The sequence below is a fragment of the Rattus norvegicus genome, chromosome 16 (assembly GCF_021556685.1).
Source record: "Rattus norvegicus strain SHRSP/BbbUtx chromosome 16, alternate assembly SHRSP_T2T, whole genome shotgun sequence".
In the NCBI taxonomy this organism is placed as follows: Eukaryota; Metazoa; Chordata; class Mammalia; order Rodentia; family Muridae; genus Rattus; species Rattus norvegicus.
The window spans coordinates 18,447,638-18,462,500 of record NC_141549.1 but is presented as its reverse complement, the minus strand read 5'-3'; the positions used below and the strand labels follow the sequence as shown (position 1 = coordinate 18,462,500).

Here is a 14,863-nt window from a genome sequence, read left to right as displayed (position 1 = left end):
TGCAAAAGAACAACTGTGGTGTGGACATCATGGGGCGCCGTGGGGGCCCAGACAGCATAGCTGCAGGGGGATCATAGAGGGCTTCACAGAGGAGGAGGCAGGCAAGTGGATCTGAAGGCCTCCTTGTAGAACATGGGGACTCGGGGCACAGGGTGCAAGGGTCCAGGGGCACAAAAGCTACTGGCAAGCTAAGGGCCAAATTCTGCATAGCTGGGGACAGAGAGCCCGCATGGCTGGGGAGAGCCTGGGGCTACCCCGGTGCTTCTGAGCACAGGAGCATGAGCACCCACACACGTTACAGGATACAGGCTCTGAGTCTGATCTGGTAGTGCAGGGAAGACCGCTCCTTCTACTACACTATACTACACAATGAGGCAGGCTTATCATGAAGTTAAGCAGGAGAGTGGATGCAGGCAAGACCCTAGGCCAGGAATACAGCATAGGTGGCCAGCAGACACAAAGGAATTCAGCCACAAAGGTGTGGCAGCTGTGTCCAATGTTAGACAATGGAGTGAAGAACAATGGGGACAGAGGTCTGCTGGGAGGATCCGGACCTGATGGTGAAGTCGATGGTGGGAGCGGGCGGGGCACACTAGCTTGGGTTCTCCAGTCCAGGCTTGAGGCTCACCTGGGTTCCTCTGCCGGCCGCCACTCCACAGAGTGGTATAAACCCTTCACTGCCACCAGCCACTCTCGAAGTATGGCTGAAGTGTTGTCAGTATTATGATCTGTGGCCACCCTGTGAGCAGACAGGACAAGATGATGGCACTGGGGGGTTTCCCATCCTAGCTCAGACCCAACAGCTATAAGGCCTTGGATAAAACTCGCTACACTCCGGGGTTGGGGATTTAGCTCAGTGGTAGAGCGCTTGCCTAGGAAGCGCAAAGCCCTGGGTTCGGTCCCCAGCTCCAAAGAAAAAGAACCAAAAAAAAACAAAAAAACAACAACAAAAAAAAAAAAAAAAACTCGCTACACTCCAAGCCTATTCATTGCCCATCTGTCGGTGACAGACAGGGCAGTAGAGGACACCCAACTCACTAGTACACAGGCTGAACAGAACCTGCTTGTTTGGAAAGCACACTTGTGTGAGACCCAAGTCACAAAGATAACTTCATTGACTTTGTTAATGTGGAATGCGGCCCGAGCCTCCAGAGTCTCATCTGGAAGCTGCGGAGTTCTCTATAAGGGTCTGGAAGCACCAGCCTGGCCCATTCTGAGGGGTCAGGAGTCCTAGGGTGGCAGCTCGCTGTGTGGGCTGGCAGCAACCCAGAACAGATTCCTATATACTTGGGGGGAGGAGGCAGTAGTAGCTCGGGGTCCCAAGCCGCAGTGGGGACGAGGCCGAGTACTATGGGTACAGAGCCCAGTCCCCTCAAGTGCGTAATCAGATCCTCGGGACACAGCTCAGGTCCCCAGGTAGAAGACCGAGTTTCCCGGAAGCATAACTGAGTCTCTGCAGTGAACAGCCGAGCCCACCAAGTGCATAACCGTGTCCCTCGGTTACGAGCTTGAGTTTAGCCTAGTTCCCGTGGCCAGCGCCAAGGCCCGCAGCTCACCACAGCGCCGTGCGCTCCCGTGGGTGGCGCAGCCGTTCCAGGGCGCCCAGCGTGGCCGGCAACGCGGGTGCGGCGTTCCGCGCCAGCAGCGCTATGAGCACGCGAGGCGCCTGTAGCGGGGACTCAGGGCTCCAGCGCTCCTCTGGGAAGTAGCCATCAGCGCCGCGCGGACCGCCCAGAAGCAGCAACAGGAGGAGCAGCGGCAGCAACAGCAGCCCGCGCGACCAGCAGGGCAACGCCGCCATCGCGCCACGCGTCGCCTTTAAGCCGCTTTTCTGCCGGCAGACGAGGGCTGCGCCTTAAAGGAGTCGGGCGGAGGGAGGGGTACATTCAGGTCCCACCCCTGACACGCTCCTTAAAGGAAAGTGGCCCGCGGGCTGCACCGAGAGTCGTCCGGGAGAGGGCGTGACAAGGCCATACCTTTAAAAGTTACCACTGCTTTCCGCCGACCGCAATGATCCCGTTACATCGCGTCACTTCTGGGCGGTTCCGGAAGCCCCGCCCTGGCTCACACCTTAAAGGCACAGATTCGTTCTGTGACCGCGCCCTAGGAGTGTTACCTGTTTTGGAGCCCTCTAAACTCATGCTGTATGTTTGGGTATTTCTGGAAAAAAGTACTCATTATGAGGGGTAGCAAGGCAAGCTAACTTGGTCGATGTTGGGGCATATATACGGCTGTCAGTTTGAGCGCATGTTTGAAATTTGTCATTAAAAAAAAAAAAAAGCTAGGGGTTGGGGATTTAGCTCAGTGGTAGAGCGCTTGCCTAGCAAGCGCAAGGCCCTGGGTTCGGTCCCCAGCTCAGAAAAAAAAAAAAAAAAAAAAAGCTAAAAGATCATAGTGTGGACTTCATGAAATCTCACACCACGGAAGTAAACTAAAACAGCAGCGGGTGCTTCCTTGACTCTGGCAGGCAACAAGTGTTCTCAAAGAAGGCAGTAGGTCACATTCTTGCATGCCCTGATTCCAGAATTAGCGTCTGCTTTGTAGCCTGGGTCACGGTGGACGTCGGCTGCAGCCAGAGATGCAAGATGTATAACTTAAATTAAAATGTTCTAGTGCTGAGGCGGGGGCTGGGGTGGGGGTGGGGTGGGAGGGATGGTAGGTACGGAGTGGTGGGAATAAGGGGTGAGACTGACACAGCTGGACTGCTTGGGTCATTGTCCCACACACACACACCTCCCCGCCCCCTCCCCCACCCTACCCCGCTTCCTCCCCGCCACCCTGTGCACACCCCCTCTCTGCTTCCTCCTGGCCCAGAAGGTAGTGTCAGGGAAAGCTCCTGGAACCATCCGGTAGCAGCTGGGGAGGTGGTGACACGTGAGCCAGGGTGAGGGAGCATTTGTCATTTGTCAGTGCTGGCCCGGAAGGCAGGACAGCGGATCCCAGGGCCTGTGGACCAGAAATCATTGCAAGGCTCTGGCAAATCAAGCTCACAGCCCTGGGCATTTTAAAGTTCAATTTAGTCATTCAAGCAGTTTTTAATCAAGCGATTGATAAATGTAAAAACAGGGGCCAGCGAGATGACTTAGCGGGTAAAGGTGCTTGCCGCCAAGCTTGATGACCTGAGTTTGAGCCTCAAGACCCACTAGATGGAAAGAGAAAATCCAACTCCTGTAAACTGTCCTCTGACCTCCACAGGCCCAAGCATGTGTGTGTACACACACATACAAAGTAAACAAAGTTAAAAAAGAAACTTTAAGAAACAGATTTTTAAGAAAAAATTAAATAAGAATTAAAATGACATTAAAGAGATACATGTATCATATTAACAGGGGTTTGGGGTTGTTATTTAGAGACAGTGTCTTATTACAGTAGCCCAGGCTAGCTCAGAAGTCGAGTGTACAAATTTTAGCAGGAATATTCCATCAATGATTCGTTGTTGGATACATGACTGCCAGAAGAGAAGCATGCATGTGCTTGGCCCAGAGAAGCCACTCCTGGTCTTCATCCATTGTCCGCCAGGATGGGTGTTGATGGATTAAAACTCAGCTCTGGAATGTTCTTGGAAGCCATGTTGTACAGAGTGGCTGCATTTGGCCTGCAGAGTCTCTCTCAGATCTGAGCCTCAGCTTCCTCATCTGTGAAATGGCAACTGTCACTTGGGTGTTCCCCATCTTAACAGGCACAAGAATGTCACATGTCACAAGCTGGGTACGGGGCCTGGAGGATACACAGGTAACGAGGCGGGAAAGTGGACAGGGCTCGAAAATCAAGAGAAACCAATGGCTGTGTTGTGCAACACTGTGGACTGGCCCAATGGATCACAATTGGGGAATACTCTAGAGATCCCTACAAAAATGCCAGCCTACCTCTTCACAGCCTGAGATCCCCATGGGAATTTATCCATAGTGCTGAATGCACCTGGAAGGGATAGACTCAGACCCACCCCTTGGTATGCATGGTGGGTGGAGGGTACGTAAAGCTCTTCCCATGCCAAGGGTCTTTCTTTTTTCTTTTTTCTTTCTTTCTTTTTTTTTTTTTTTTTTGGTTCTTTTTTTCGGAGCTGGGGACCGATCCCAGGGCCTTGTGCTTCCTAGGCAAGTGCTCTACCACTGAGCTAAATTCCCAACCCCGCCAAGGGTCTTTCGATGGCTCCTTCCCCTCATGTGACTTCATGTGAATACTGACTAGGTCCACATCAAGGTCAGAGTATCTGAGTCAGCAATGGCTATGTAACAAGTGAGCCCAAGTTATCTTGCCTCCGAGTGCCTTTGCTGACAGCAAGCCACCATCACCATCCCCCTCCCAATATTGTTAGCAGAAAGTAATAGCCAAGACATCCACCACACTGTGTGTAGGCTGCAGAAACTGGGGCCTAAACCTAACACCATCTCCACCAATGTGTGTCAGAACCTGTGGCTTCTCTGCCTGTTCACCATGATGCTGGCCAGCCCAGCCATGATAGGAGATAAAGTCTGTTCTTTTCCATCCACTCCGCCCTTGCCATACTCTTAAGCACCCTGCATAACCACAGCCATTCCTTGTCACAACCCAGAACCTGTGAGGTGCTCACCTGCTCCTTCCTGGTCCCACTGGGCTACTGAGCAGTCAGCTGGGGCACGGGCTCTGTCACCGGCACCAAGAACCTTTTCCAATTCTAGAATAAGAGATAAATCCCTGCACCTAGCTGAGGAAGCCCAGCTTTTGGCTCTCAGAAACCTCTTTCAATGTTTCACCAAGGACAGACATTGCTAGTCAATACCTGCACTCCACCTAGCCACAAGACTGGCAGCCCTACCCAACATTGCTGCTCTGTACAGACATCACAAATCAATGGCAACTGGATTTCATCTAAGGATGGACACGAGCATTAGGGTCAGAAGCTCATCCAGGTCACCATTTCTGGACTTAGCTTGGAGCCATTTAAAACTTATACTCTCGGGGTTGGGGATTTAGCTCAGTGGTAGAGCGCTTGCCTAGGAAGCGCAAGGCCCTGGGTTCGATCCCCAGCTCCGAAAAAAAGAACAACAACAACAAAAAAAAAACCCTTATACTCTCTTTTCTTTTCTTTTTTTTTTTTTTTTTTTTCCCCCGGAGCTGGGGACTGAACCCAGGGCCTTGCACTTGCTAGGTAAGCGCACTACCACTGAGCTAAATCCCCAACCCCAACTTATACTCTCAAAGAAGATGGCTCAGCGATTTAGAGCACTGGTCACTCTTCTGAATGACTCAGTTTCAATTCTTAGCACCCACATGGCAGTTCACAACTGTCTGTGATTCCAGTTCCAGGGGACAGGGAAACCTTCACACAGACACACATGCAGGTAAAACATCAATGCACAAAAAAAGAAAAAGAAATCATTAAAATAAAGAAACAAACAAACTTGTACTTGTGGACTCAGGAACCCAGCAGTCTGAGGCAAGAAGGATTGCTTAGATGGCAGGCTTCTGCCAACCACCTCAGCTCCATTTTTTTTTTTTTTTTGATTTGGCCCGTACATCATAGACTCAGCCTCCTCCCGTTCCCTGGTTCCCATGGTGCCACCATCTCTGTCCCTGCCTCTCCTCTAGTCCCCTGGGTCTTCTCCCTCTACCATTGTCAAAGACAGCCTTTGTAAGCTTCCAGAGCTCTTGGTTGGCATTCTAAACCAACCACTCTCTGGGAGTTGAATGAAAACATGTCTATTGACAACTGCCTCTCTCATCTTCCTGAGAACTTCACCTTAAGCCTGAATATCTCACCCTAGTGCCTCCCCTTCGTGGAGCCCCAATGTAGTCCACCCTACCTGAGAGACCTGTGCCAGCACACACAGGAATAGACAGAGACTGAACAAGGCTCAGTGTGCCCAGGCAGGGGCAGCAGGCTCCCCTGAGCCACAGTGGGGAGCTCACCTCTGTCAATCCTCTGCAGCAAGAGGCCCTGGATGACATCCCTGTAGACACCCTCGGTGGTCAGAACCTGGCAGCCCACGGCCAGGATGTCCCCATCTGCCTCAGGCGTTTCCTAGGACCATATAGTTAGGAGCATGGCTAGATGCAGGCCTGGGCTCCCCCAGCCCTGGCTTGATCTGCTGTGTCCTCTGGCTTGTTCCCCTCTCTGCAACATGGACTTGCTCCCCCATAATCCCACAGGCCATAGCATGTGTCACAGTATCAGAAATGGATTAAGGCCCACACATCCATCCTGCCTCCCAAATGCTACAGTTGTAGCCCTGGAGTGTTCTAATAGCACCTGAGACATACCTATACTTGGTGACCCTGACCTTTAGGTAAACTGAAGGCTGGGTCCTTCCCACCCACACCTTTCCCACTGTCTCTTCCCTCAACTCTAGCCTCAGCTGACTCCTCTCTGCCCCTTAACATCCTAGGCCCAGTCTTGCCCCAGGACTTTTGCACAGGTGGTTCTCCCATGTAAACTTAGACCCATGGACTGAGCTCGTGCATGTGTAGCAGTACTGGGCTAGATCTCTGGGAGAGTGTGGCTAGTAGGTCCTGGGGATAAAGCCAAGATTCCCATGAAAGCAAAGAGCCCAAGAGAGCCCCCCACCCAACCTGGGGAGCACTCTGTCCCCGCCAGACAGATGTCTCAGGTGTCCACTCACCAAGTTACATCTCATCCCAAGATGGCCCCATACAAAGGGCCAGAAGATCCCCAACAGCCAGTCCCGGGTGAACCTCCACCGAGTGGTCTCACTGTCTGAGGTGAACTTCTGCAGGGGTCACAGGCAGCCTGTGTAGTGGCCCTCATAACTCTGGCCATGGGGACCCTTCCGCACACACACCTCACCTTCAGCACAAGGCCCCTGACTTTCTCCAGCTGCTCAGCTGCCTGGCTGCAATCCAGAGCCGACGTCAGACACTGGTCGGCCAGCTGTAGAAAGGTGGTAACTGCAGCCGCCATGAGCTGTGAAGGAAGCGCCAGATGACCCCAGAACCCCTGCTGTGGCCTCAGGCATTAATGCCTGATGCCTTCCCAGCAGTTGGCCTTGGCCCGTCCAGGCCTGTCTTGAGGCACTAGTCTCAGGAAAGGTCTCCTTCCGTCTGGATGATGGCACCAGCTAGGGATCAGCCTCCCTGAGGGAGCATTGCTGTGCAGTGTACAAACCGCCAGGCTCAGAGGTTCACCTCAGTTTGCTCCTCCCTCATGCACCAAGTTCACGGCAGGGCCCAACCCCTCAGCCTTCAAAACATGCCTTTCTTCTTGAGACAGGACCTCACATAACCTGCACTGGCCTCAGTCACTATGAAGCTGAGAACAACCCTGACTGCCTGATTATCCTGCCTCCACCTCTTAACAGCTAGGATTGGCCTGATCAATCACACCCACATCTGGACAGCCTCCTCCACCCCTGTCCTTTATAGACAGAACTCCTGACAGCAGACCTTCCTCCAGCCATGCCCCTGTCCTTGCTCACACACTTGCTGAGACCCCTATTGGCCTTCACAGGAGCTGCATTCTCTTCAGGCTCTGCCTGCCTAGCAGCTGGGCCCACTCCTTTTCCATAAATGTACACATCTCTCTCTCTACCAGGGGTGTGCCCAAAGCGCCCTTCCCATTCACTTTCTTCACCTGTTGTGCAAAGTCTTGAGCCCCAAACACCAGGCTCCGCATCCCCAGGAAGCCAAAGGGTTTTGCCAGCTGGGTCAGATGATTGTGGTTCCTCTCTGCCTCCCGGTAGCAGACCTGCATCAGCTCTGGGTCCCAGGGTATCTCCCCAAATTCATAAACCTATGTGTGCATACCATTCGGATGAGAAACTATCCTTGGCTTCTAGTACAGACAGACCAAAGCGGACAAGCCACGGCTGGCCCACGTGCTAACCTCCCTGCGCAGCTGAGTGCCAGAAGGGTTCTTGCGAAGGTAGTGACACAGACGGTCCATCCCCCGGATGAGAAGGGTCCGAACAGCTTGGAGCGTGGCTTCCACGAGGCTCACCAGCACCAGGGTCAGCTGGGGCAGTTGCGGGTCCACCTTCTGGCACAGGCATGTCTCTAGTGTGTCCTGGATCTCGGCTAAGAGTAGATGTGGGGCCGGTGATTTCCCCACCAGACACTCAGTGTATGCATAGGAGCAGAGACCTCAGCTGGGCCAGTTGGATACTACTTTACAGCTCGGGAAACTGAGGCTAGCAGTAAGACCTGGCCCAAAGGCATAGGCAGAGGAAGTGTAAGGAGAGTCAAACACGGGTCTTGATAATTGGGCAGTAGAGCAGATCCTACAAGGCCACAGCTACCTTCTGCCTCCCTACTTTGCCCACAATGGTCCCTCCAGGCTCCAGGCCACGCCCTCTTGCGCCGCACCCTTCTTAGAGATTCTTGTATCCAGTGTGCCTGTAAACCACATCTGTCACTTCCCCAAGTTTAGATCCCAGGCCCCACCCCGCCCCACTACGCCCCGCCCCCCAACAGCCAACAGACTGCGCCTCCTCCCGCAAAAGTGCCTGCCTCCCTGCTAGCTCCGCCCTGATCCTGCCTCCAGGCCACCCTACCTTGCTAACAGGTCCAGCTCTGGAAACTCTAGGCCCGCCCCCGAAAGGCCCCTCCCCTAATATTCATGACTCCGCCCCTCGGCCTCTTGCCCCAACACTCCTAGGCCTCTCCCCGCGCTCCCTGACCCCATCCTGCTCACCAGGCAGCCTTCCTGCCCTCACTCTCCCGGACTTCCAACCCCACCTCTCACCTGTGGCCCCGCCCCTTATCCCAGACCCCACTCCCGCCCCGCCCCCCTCACCTTCTATTCTGCGGGCCCCGAGTGCACGCTGCTGCAGGATCTGCTCAAGGTCTGCGCGCACCATCCTCTCCAGCGCCGCCAGCAGTGCGTCCTTTTCTGGCTGGAAGGCACGCAGCCTCGAGGATGCCCAGGACAGGACGGCCGCGTGCACGGCGTCGAGGAACTGCAGAGTTCGAAGGCAGCTTGGGTGAACGCGTGGGTCCTAGGGCGATCCCCTCCCTTTCTCTCCCTCCCCTCGCCACGCCATGCTTCGCACCTCCGCGCAGGCCCGGGCTCTGGCGCGTCCCACACCGCGCAGGCCTCGGAGCGTCTGTGCTCGCAGCGCGGGCAATAGCTCTCGCATCAACTCGGCGCTCAGCACCTGCAGGGGAGGCGTGGGGCTGTTGGGTGACGGACAGCGGAACGCGCCCGGGGTCTGCGGGACACTGCTCACCTCCGCGTCGGAGCCCAGTGCCGCGTCATCTCCACCAGCGTAGCCCCGGCGTCGTCGATAGAGCTGCACGGCGTCCAGGAAGGCGCAGGCTGCGGGCGCCCGGCTGCGCTGCAGGACTGAAGGCGCGATCAATGGCGCGCTGCTCTCAGGGAGCCCCGCACCTCCACCCATCTAACTCCCGCCCCTCCTACCTGCACCCCGCTGCTCCCGGGACTCACCGGTGGCTCTCAACCGAATGGCACCCTGCAGGCCTAGTCTCCAGGCGCGCTGCGCCCCTCTAGAGCCAGCGCAGAAGCAGAGGTGAGCCCGGAAGGGGTGCACGAGGAAGAGCGCGAAGCTCACTGGCTCCTCCAACACCCGCAGCGGCTCCTCCTGGGCAAGGTCTCCTGAAAGCAAGAGGAGAGGTCGCCCTTCAGGCCCCTGTTCACTCTCTTAGGACAGCAGCCTGAAAGAGTCCGGTGTAGGGCATCCTGTCATCGGATCGTGAATTACAGGCTGGTCTGGAAGTCTGGAAAATCTTGTCTCAAAAACTACACACAGCAGAAACCCTAATGCCAGTGGACCTTGCAAGGTCGACTGTTGGCTACATCTTGTTGGAGCAGATGAAAAGGGACAGAAACTGGAAGCCCAGAACCCCAGCTGGGCTTGTACGCTGGCCCAAACCTGCCCACTGCTTCCCACAGTGTCTTGCAGGATCACTGACACTTCATATTATGGGTTTTAAAATTATTTTTAATCACCTGTATGCCTGTTCCCCCTCTCCCTCTGCCCCCGTGTGGTGTGTGTGTGTGTGTGTGTGTGTGTGTGTGTGTGTGTGTGTGTTAGCGTTACTGCGTGTGCAGATACCTGAAGTCAGGGGCATCAGATCCCTGGAGCTGTTGTGAACAGCCTGATTTGCGTGCCAGGACCAAATTCAAATCCACCAAGTCATCTTGCCCCCCCCCCTTAATTTAATTTTGTTTTTGTTGGTTTGGTTTGTTTTTCTTGAGACAGTTTCTCTGTGTAACCCTGGCTGCCCTGGAACTCACTCTGTAGACCAGACTGTCCTCGAACTCAGAAATTCACCTGCCTCTGCCTCTGGATGCTGAGGTTAAAGGCATGCTCCGACTTTTATTTCATGTGTAGGAATGTTTTCCCAGTATATATGTCATATACAGCAAGGACATGGCTGGTGGCTGCAGAGGTCAGAAGGTGGCCTCAGATCCCTTGGAACTGCAGGTACAGCTGGTTGTGACCCATCGTGTAGGTGATCGGGGTCTCATGATGTAACCTTGGCAGCCAAAGCTCGCTGTGCAGACCAGGCTGGCCTAGAACTCACCCTGCCTCTGCCTCCCTGTGCACCGCCAGCAGTACTTTGGCTCTGTCCCTTAGATAGTTTGCTATTTACGTTTTGCTCCACGAACTGACTTCCTCCCAGGAACAGTGTGTGTTTCTTTTCCTTCCCAAAGCAGAAGTGCTCACTCAAGGAGCTCTGCCACCCACCAAGGGACGGGTGGCAGCACCTGCAGACATGTTGGGAGTCACACACACTGTGGGTAGGAAATTGCTACTGGTGGAGGCCCAGGGCTGCTTCATGAAGTGCACAGGGATGGTAGAAAGGCCTAAGGACTGGGGAGAAGGGAAATGACTTAGGGGACCCAGAAGTCCTTACCAGAGGAGCTGGGGCAGAGGTCATCCAAAAGGCAGAGGTATTCACGCTGGGATGTGAGCAGTGTATACCCGGTTAGAGCTGCGGAGCCTAGCGGACAGCCCCCAGACTCATAGTTCTGTGACCAGACAAAGACATGAGACCGAACTGGCTACCACTCCCCAACACAGGAGGCAAGTCAGCCAGAACACACACAGGTCACAACACACTCCCCTACCCCTCCATAGGCCATCTATGCAACTCAGGACCTTGCCTGTTATTGCCCAAGGTTCCACCCCTGAGCCACATCCCCAGCCCCTCACTGGGGAATTCTGGACAGGGACTCTGGTTATCCACTGACCTCCTTGTGACTGAACCATTCTAGATGTCCATCTCCACGCAGAACACAGAAGATGGGCCGCCATTGTGGCGGCTGGCCCTGCAGCAGGGTCAAGGGTCCTTGGTGCTCCCTGACTCGAGGCAGCTTCTGCAATGGGATGCTGGCTATGGCTGGAGCAGATTTGGGGTTGCCCGAACTCTTCAGTTTGGTCACATACCAGCAACACTCCCAAATCTCAAAGGCAGCAGCTGCCCTCCAGACCCTGTTAGCTCCGCACTAGGAAGGCTGAGGCATGAGCCTGTCAGCCTCAGCGACACAGCAAATTCAAGACCAGCTCAGTTACATGACCTCCATCTCAAAACAAAACAAAACTGTAGCAGGTATGAGTGATGCCCTGCATGGGACAGGGAGACCTCAGTGGCAGGGCCTCTGTCCACAGAGCCTCCCCTCAACAGGGAGGGAAAGGAGCCAATGGGAAATCCTGGGTTCCAACAGCACTTGTACTGTGTAGCCTTCAGGCACTCACCCTATCTTTCCGGTCCTGAATTTCCTCATCAGTCAAAGACTCTTCCAAGACAGGGGAGAGGTGGAGGCCCTTGGTTGCCCATCTGGATAACTCAATAGCTTCCCCCAATGGGTAATTTGTTGTCTTCGTACATACGTCCAGATTCCCCATTGGGATGTCTTTTGGTGAATTTCAAAACTTTAACACTAATGCCTCACCTAAGGACATCAAGCTGAAACACCTTTGGAATAATGTCTGGACTCAGTACTCATTAGACAATGGTTCAAAATGGCCACATAATGGCTAAATTCCTCAATTTTATGGGATCTTCATACTTACTACCAGCAGTCTGGCAAATGGAAGGAGGTTCTTTTTTTTTTTTTTTTTTTTTTTTCCCGGAGCTGGGGACCGAACCCAGTGCGCTTGCTAGGCAAGCGCTCTACCGCTGAGCTAAATCCCCAACCCTGGAAGGAGGTTCTTTAAGTCCATGCATTCATCTCCCTTCGCTCTAACCCATCTCTGTGTTCCTCTTGTAGCCCCACCCAACCTCTCTTATCTAAGAGACAGGCACCAGATGACAGTACAGCCCTTGACCCAGTTAATGAACCGCCTCCCCTTTGCCGCAGGCCTGCTTCCACACTTCCAAAAACCCAAGCCGCTGCGTCAGTTCCTCCTCACCAGGTTACCGGAGAGCCTCCTCCATCGACCTCTCCAGACTCCTCCCCTCCTGTGCCAACTGAAGGACGCTCCAATCTCCCTGCACTGGCACCCACTTTCACCCCTCCTATCACGCGCTCCAAGGACAGCGCCAAACCCCCAAACTCCTCATCGCCAGAGACGCCTCATCCAGCACTGGTCCTTCTATTAAGAGAGGTAGCCAGTGCAGATGGGCTGGTCAGGGTACATGTCCCTTTTATAGTGAGTCAGGCATACTTGGCTGTTGCCAGGTAACTGTGGGGCGGAGCATACCTGGCTGTTGCCAGGTAACTGTGGGGCGGAGCATACCTGGCTGTTGCCAGGTAACTGTGGGGGTGGAGCTTAGACAGAATGCCAACACTGGGCGCCTATTAGTAGCTACAGTTCCAGGCTGTTAGACTACAATAACAACCTCTGAGCTGCCAAGAGCAGGGAGCCTATAGGCACAGGGTCAGAGGGACAAGAGGACAAAAAACATGGGGTCTCATAGAAGAGTGTCTCCCTGGCAGGGTAGGGTTGCAACAGATGGAGCAGTCACACACGACACAAACTGGGAGTCCCTCATATCTAGCCTGTCGCTGCCAACCTCAGGACTTTTGTACATGCTGTGCCCCTGCAGGGAATTCACTTCCCCAGTCCTCCTCCGCCTGCCTTCACCTCCAGAGCTTCCTGGTTCATCTGTGCAAAGGCCCTGTGGTCAGCCCTCCCCAACTCCACTTCCGCAGTCTCATGTCAGCACCACTGAGAACACAGAGAGATAACTGCAGTTGGGTCCCCAGGTTCCTTCGGGATAGCCTCCTCCTTGGTGGTACGCACTTTGGTGTGAGACAGCTGGCATGCGGCTGGCTCCTGAGGCCCCAGCTCCTGGGAGATGTGCCTGAGTACAGCTGTGGCCAGCTGCCTGCGGTAGCAGGGCAGGAAGGTCCTCAGCAGGCCATCCACCTGACCTGTAGAGAGAGGGGACCAGCAATGTGAGCAGGGCACCTGCCTGCCATCCGGGGGCCGGCCGCCTTGCTGGAGTAGCCAGAACCAGTGAGTTGCCAGTATAGACCATGCCTCAGTGAATAAGGTGGAAGGAAGTCTAGAGGACAGCTGATGTTAATCACTGGCACGCATATGTGCACACACAGAGGCCTTTCATCCAAATATATTGCTGCCTCAGGAGAATGAGGCCCAGAGAGGGCAATTTATTCACCCAGCAGCACACAGCAAATGCAGGAAGCAGTCAATCCTGGGACTTGGAGAGGTGATTGGCAGCACAGGCAGGACTTTGCATAGGCTATTCCCCTTCCCAAATGCTGTTCCCACACTCACAGGTAACCCCACATCCTCCTCCAGCCTGGCCTAGCCACCTCCCTTGGGAACACCCACCAAGTCCTGCTGGTCTGGACACTCTCCCAGGTGCAGGTGTGGGACAGGACAAGAGCTGAAGTGCAGCCTGGCCTTGGCTTTTCTCCCACTGAGAACTAAGCCTTAGTCCAGTTCAGTGTCCATGCAGACAGTCTTCTCAGCCTCAAGACCAGCTGGGGTCAGATGGGGCCCCTTCCACCTGCCTGTGCCCCCATACCCACCCTCAGTGGGCCCTAGCTTCCACTAACGAATCAAAAACTTCACATTTTACTTTGTCTTGAGATAGGGTTGGGTGTAGCCCAGGCTGTCTTGGAACTCACTCTGTAGACCAGGCTGGGATGGCAGGTGTGCAACCCTGTATTCAGCCACTTGGATTTCATTTAAATCTGGAATCCTCCGAAGCCAGGCACAATGTGGCGTGTGCCTTTGATCTCTCTGAGTTAGAGGCCAGCCTGGTCTACAGAGGGAGCTCCAGGACAGCCATGGCTACACAGAGAAACCCTGTCTTGAAAAACCAAAGAAACCTGAATCTTCCAACACTAGCCCACCCCTGGCGAGACCAGAGACAGCCACAATAATGAACCCCGTATTGGCACCAGGGGCACAGCCAGTGTGGCCTCCCATGCAGTGGCAGCGTGACCCGACCCTGACCTCTGCTCACCCCGAAGCTGCTGCTGCTGTTTCTTGCTCAGGGGGGAGGAAGGCTGTGCTCCCATTCTGCCACCATTCAGAGCCGTCCTGGTCCCTCTGCTCAGGATGCTGGGTGTCAGCTCAGTGGCCCAAGTGCCAGGAGGGTATGTGTGGCCATCTGGTACCACCCTCCACCCCTCCTGTCTGCACCTGCCTCCTGCTGGCCTCTAGGGACAGGCTGGACCAAGACTGGTGGTTTCTGATTGGGGTAATGGGGACAGCCCCAGGGGAGACCAGGGAGTGTGGGAAAAAACAACCCCCTGGTACAGATGGGCATGGTGGCACATCTCTGCCATCCCTGCACTCAGAAAGCTGAGGCAGGGGGATGGGGAGTTTAAGCCATGGAGGCCAGCCTGGGATACATGAAGTCTTGTCTCTGAAAGTCAAAGGAATGGATTGCTGACTGAACAAAGGAATGAGCAGAGAAGTAGGTTATCAGTGTGAAGGGAACTTTTTTTTTCTCTTCCCTTCCCAGAGGCTGGAATGTGATGGCC

The 14,863-nt window shown here is 54.5% G+C and overlaps 2 protein-coding genes across 13 annotated transcripts in view; both read right to left on the bottom strand.

The window, feature by feature from the left end:
- Window positions 1-1,803, bottom strand: part of Colgalt1 (collagen beta(1-O)galactosyltransferase 1) — a 12,282-nt gene extending 10,479 nt beyond the window's left edge. Inside the window, 2 exon segments of the mRNA NM_001106067.2 lie at window positions 629-739; window positions 1,557-1,803. Coding sequence (NP_001099537.1) covers window positions 629-739; window positions 1,557-1,801 — 356 coding nt within the window. The 5' untranslated portion in view covers window positions 1,802-1,803.
- A 1,199-nt stretch (window positions 1,804-3,002) lies between these two features.
- Niban3 (niban apoptosis regulator 3) lies at window positions 3,003-14,460 on the bottom strand. Of its 12 annotated transcripts, none has more exon segments than NM_001100908.1 (15): window positions 3,003-3,635; window positions 4,571-4,654; window positions 5,890-6,001; window positions 6,600-6,707; window positions 6,785-6,901; window positions 7,568-7,726; window positions 7,820-8,010; window positions 8,729-8,891; window positions 8,985-9,089; window positions 9,162-9,277; window positions 9,380-9,547; window positions 10,813-10,927; window positions 11,150-11,275; window positions 13,146-13,276; window positions 14,341-14,397. In NM_001100908.1, coding segments are annotated over 15 exon segments (1,776 nt in total). In that variant the 5' UTR covers window positions 14,396-14,397; the 3' UTR covers window positions 3,003-3,609.
- Between the last annotated feature and the right edge of the window lie 403 nt (window positions 14,461-14,863).